This window comes from Cynara cardunculus (genome assembly GCF_001531365.2).
Source record: "Cynara cardunculus var. scolymus isolate 2C chromosome LG 11, CcrdV1, whole genome shotgun sequence".
Taxonomy (NCBI): domain Eukaryota; kingdom Viridiplantae; phylum Streptophyta; class Magnoliopsida; order Asterales; family Asteraceae; genus Cynara; species Cynara cardunculus.
The window spans coordinates 14709177-14714613 of NC_037538.1; the positions used below are offsets into that span (position 1 = coordinate 14709177).

General features: G+C 34.7%; 1 protein-coding gene across 3 annotated transcripts in view; it reads left to right on the forward strand.

Moving 5' to 3' along the window:
• Positions 1-1994, forward strand: part of LOC112521471 — a 2695-nt gene extending 701 nt beyond the window's left edge. For all 3 annotated transcript variants that reach the window (XM_025130351.1, XM_025130352.1, XM_025130354.1), the window contains one exon: positions 1282-1994. In XM_025130351.1, coding sequence (XP_024986119.1) covers positions 1282-1803 — 522 coding nt within the window. In that variant the 3' untranslated portion in view covers positions 1804-1994. The remainder of the gene's footprint in view (positions 1-1281) is intronic.
• Positions 1995-5437: the final 3443 nt, after the last annotated feature.

A 5437-nucleotide genomic window follows, 5' to 3' on the forward strand; every position in this document is an offset into this window, starting at 1 on the left:
TATATATATATATATATATTTATTATAGTAAATCTCATGTGATATTATATTCTATCACTTGTGATACTAAATCAGAGACGCAGATGACCTTTGATGCGACGTATGATGTGGGTCAATGTAAGAACATCTGTAAACCGTTAGATATGAGTTGATTTTTGATCTAACGACTAACAAAACGAATCGCTTCAATTACTTTCAATTGATCGCTAATAAAAAACGAGGATCTTCAATCACCTTCGTCGACCTTAATCTTCACTTTCACTTACTTTTACAAACTTTTATATATATCCAATCACTTTCATATGCATGAATTGGTTAGAGTTTTAGTCTTGGTGATAGAAGCATGTCAATAAAAGTAGATGAATGTTTTGTTCTTACATTCTCATCATAACTCGTATTCTTACCGTCTCTCTCTCTCTCTCTCTCTCGCTATATATATAGGAAAATGATCGTATGAGAAGGAAAGTTATGGTGAGAAGCGTAAGAATAGATCTGAACCCTTGATCAAATTACTCTCATGGTCACTCATGAATTTCACTTTAGAAGGGAATTGATCTGGTACATCTCAATAGTGTTCAATTAGGATTGATCCAATGATGGAGATCTTTTCTTATGTTTCTCATTGATTCAAGGGTGGAGTCTTTTGGTTAATCAAATGTTTGATATCAAATTTTGCTCCTAAAGGTCATTTTTCAGGGGTGTTTGTTTGCCTTTTGATGACGACATTAAGAGGGAGCCTCTTAATCTGTAAGAGGCAGGGGCTGTTTAGCAAACTAAGGAACCTCTTAATGGTGACAATTACCTCTTAACGATTTTGCATCTAGGGGTTTTCCTAATGGTTCAGAGCCCTATTTTTCCAGGATTACCCTTCCCACGTCTCCTTCCAGCCGCATCGTTCCTCCTCCCACGCATCATTCCTCCTCCCAATCGATCTCGCCAATCTCTCCATCTCACAGTTGGTCGCTGGTCATCAGACGTGTCCCTCTATCTCTCTGTCGTCTCAATCTCTGTTGTCTCAATCTCCGACTGTTATTTCAATATTATTACCATTTTTTATTTGAGTTGGTGATAACTTTAAAATATTTTTATTTAATTTATTGTTTATATATTTGGTAATGTGATTAACCATATAAACTAAACAAGCTTATTGTTTACTTTTTAATTACCTATTTTGAAAAGCAATAAACTTGAGAATGAGAGAGCATTGATTTCTAGGTGTAAATGACAATGATATTGTTTGTTTACATGCCTTACTTTTTTCATTTTATATTTATATGACAGGACAACGATAAGAAAAACATTTTAGCCGTTCAGACACTTCGAAACACGATAATGGGAGCAACCCTGATGGCCACTACATCGATACTTCTATGCTCGGGTTTAGCAGCAGTTATTAGCAGCACGTATAGTATTAAAAAACCAATCAATGATACTGTTTACGGGGCACATGGAGAATTTATGGTAGCATTAAAATACGTAACTCTTCTCCTTGTCTTTCTCGCATCTTTCATGTGTCACTCTTTATCAATTAGGTTCATCAACCAAGTTAACTTCCTGATCAACTGCCCATCGGAATCATCAGTTACTTGTGAGTATGTTGCAGAGCTTTTAGAAAAGGGTTTCACGCTTAATGCAGTGGGGAATCGGCTTTTCTATTCAGCACTTCCGATTGTGCTTTGGATTTTTGGGCCTGTGCTTGTGTTTGTGTGCTCGGTGACAATGGTGTCTATGCTTTATAACCTAGATTTCGTGTTTGGAAAATTGAAGGAGGAGAAGATGAGTGAGATACCAAATGGGGTGTAGTTTTAAACCTAGTATAATGCTATCTCATGTAATGGAAACATCAAAATGGACTAATGTTAGTTTACTTGTCCTTGAAGAAATTCGAGATGCTTATATCATTCAAAGTATCTTCTGAGTCGGTGTAAGTTCAGTCGTATCGGCTAGGCCAAGATTTCAATATCAATCAAGGCAAACGTGTGTTGCATTAAAGTACGTTTTTTTATCAATATCATGCATGTGGTGTCAAATGTTGGTTAATTAGCCATGGCGAATTGAAATGTAAGTATATGGTGTCATATGCCACAAAAAATGCAGTCTAGTCTGACCGATTTAGACTATTTGCGTTAATTATAGGGTTTATAAGTTTAAACTATGAATTAAAAAATTAAATTCAAATATATAGCTTGAAAATGTAAGTAAAAGTCATATACTCCATAGTCCATTAGAATGGTAAATAAATTATCTAGAAAGAAGAGATAATAAAACACTGATAGACACTAAAATAAACATTGCTCTGATACCACTTGTTGGTACCAGCCGGATCTACAAGAGTTTAAAGGTAACAGTTTGTAGAAGGAGGGGAAATGAATACAAACACATCAGCTTTCACTTTTAAAAATCCTTTATTGATAAAGAAGATCAATACAAAATTTTACAGATTGTTTGCAGAAAACATAAGATACAGAACTTACCTAAAAAATCAAAGAAACACACAAGATACAAAAAGTAAGAAAGAAAAGACTTGCTAAAGGAAAAGGTTAAAAAGTCTTGTGCTTGGGAAGAAGCTTTTCTCTTAGGTAGAGAGTTGATCTTCAAGAAGTAAGAATTATTAGCAATAGTTTGCTTCGTCTGGATATCCGTAGTTGATAATAAAGAACTTCCCAGCTATTTATACATGTTGCATTAAATGCAAGTCAGACGGTACAAAGCACGTGGCAAGCTTCTAGAGGTGAGCTTGTCATTTGTTGCAGATATACAGGTTTTTGACGTATATAAACAGTAGTCTTTCACAAAGTTGGTAAGCACGCTTGGAGATAATAGAGTGACTTCGTACAATAGTTTACTTTGAGATATATGAGTTTGTCCTTTGTGTGTAGAAGGACAAGACAAAAACTAATCTTGTTCAACAAGATTCATTTGATCGCTGACACTGGAATAAAGCTAAGGTTTCTTCAGTGTTCGCTGAATCTTGAGTAGATTTCACACTTATGTAGACAGGCTTGTTATCACTGAAAACCGCATCGGATCACGAACGTGTTTGTCTCTGTCTTCAGCTTTATCTTCGATATCACTGAAGGTTCTATGGTGTGAGTTTTGTCCTCCTGAAGAATACTTGTCTCTAAGAGAATTACAATACATGTTCAGCGATTACTGAACATACTCAGTGATGATCGTTGAAATTGAATAAAGAGATAGTACATTTCGTAAGATAAAAAAATATCATCATCAAATCACTAAGAGAGATGATCAACAATTATTTTAGGGCGAGTATAAGGAAGTCGACTTGGTGGTTGGTAAACATTGTGAAGTTTTAAAGTACGGATTCCTAATTCTATTCGTTCATTTGATTCGTTTACGTATGTTTACGAGCCCTAAAGCTTTCTCTCAACTCGGATTAGTTGACTCACGATCATTGAATTTCTTTATGTTACCACATTTTCATTCACTTGCAATTATTCTATGTTGTAAGTAATCATGTTATTTAAGTTGGTCAATGTTGGTACAAATATGTGTTTTCTCCAAAATAATATGTTTATTTGTTCGGTAACATTTTGGTATGATTTTTACCTCTAAAAATACACATGTTGGTACTTCTAATCGATTATGTATCAATCGATTTGAGCATCTTGATTGTTACGACTACTTATTTATTCAACATAATTCCTTATTTGGCTTATAATTGACTTTTCATTTGATTTCGATACGTATTAACCATATGTGAGACGTATAACGTCACATTCGTTGTGATAACTTAACTCCGAGTAAGTCGAGCTACTAGCCACCTATGGTCATACCATAGGCATGTCATTGTGGCACCGATGGTGTGATACCAACCGTGCCGGTGCGATCAGTTCATGTATTCTCCTCTTTTGTGAGAGCCATTTATGGTATGACGAATATTTGATTTAGGAGGCATATGGATCGGCCCTAGCACCTGTGATTTGTTTGTAGGGTGGATGTCGGTGTAGTACTCAAGGCCGCATCTCACATTTAGTACGTGTGGATCTGTAGTCCAACGTACAGGTCTGTGTGGCCATATGTCTGACACTTGTCATGTCGGTTGATATGGCAAGTGTATGCGTTTTTTTGAGATTGATGTGTCCCTTCATATCCTTTCGTTTGATTATGTTGTTAATTTCACTAAGATTTTGCACTCGCTTTGTCTAATATCTTGAGATCAATTTTTGCGTGTTTGTCTTACCATCTTTGTTATAATTGTTTATCCGTACACTGGACATTTGGCTCAGCCGTGGTTTCTTCCTTTTCCTCACAACAGGGATTAAAGGGGGTTGTTAAATCTTGTGAAGGGGAGTAGATCAGGATCTCAATTTCAAAAGTTTCGAGAGGTTTGGTGTTTTATTATTTTAATTATTGGATTTATTTCATTAGCTATGAGATTAGTGTTTTTTTCAAGGTTATATTTGAGTTTCATTGAATTGTTGGAAAATACTTGAAGTTGTATCATTGGGGTTTTTAAATTATTTATTGAGAGATTTTAATTCTTTATTTGAGACTCTTTATTTGGGGGTTACATTTTGAGTCTCAAATAAAGAATTAAACTGTGCATAACGTCCACATAGTTATTCCATCACATAACCCCCATTTGCGAACTGTGCATAATGTGTTCACAAAATTGGGGTGTTACACGCTGTCCACATTGTTATTCCATCACATAACCCCCATTTGCAAACTGTGCATAATGTGTTCACAAAAATTGGGGTAGTAGTCGAACTTGTTAGGGTATAAACGAGAGGTGAGAGAGGAGATTTATATATACCTACAATACCCTTTATATATTTTTTAATTCAAAATTACTAAAATTAATAACTTCTTAATTTAATATCATTTAGTCGCTCAAAATGTACCTCGTAATTTCTAGAAATTGTCAAGTTCTTGAAAGAAGGCCCCCTATATATATATATATATATATATATATATATATATATATATATTTGGGATCATGTGAGACCAAATGTTTTTCATGAGACTCGTAAGACCAATTCTCAACCTTTAGATCAGATTTACAATCTGAACATTCATAATCACAAAATTGCTACGAGACTTCTCAATAATCACAAAATTGTCACTGTACAATTTTATACCATTAGCTTGTAAAGTTGATCAATGAACATAAATTGGTCTTACGAGTCTCAAGAAAAACATTTGGTCTCATGTGAACCCAACCCTATATATATATATATATATATGGGCCTAATCAAATGAGAACTGAATAGTTTGTGGTAACTGTGAGGTTCAATCACAACCACAAATCAACGGATAAATTAGGAAATTAATAATTATGATAGTTTGAGTTAAAATTATAATTAGAGGGCATATTAGGTATTTTTTTAAAAACTCTTCGCTCCGACCTCCAATCTCCGGCCTCCGGTGAAATCGGTATCACAGTATATCACAATGGGTATCACATTGTGTA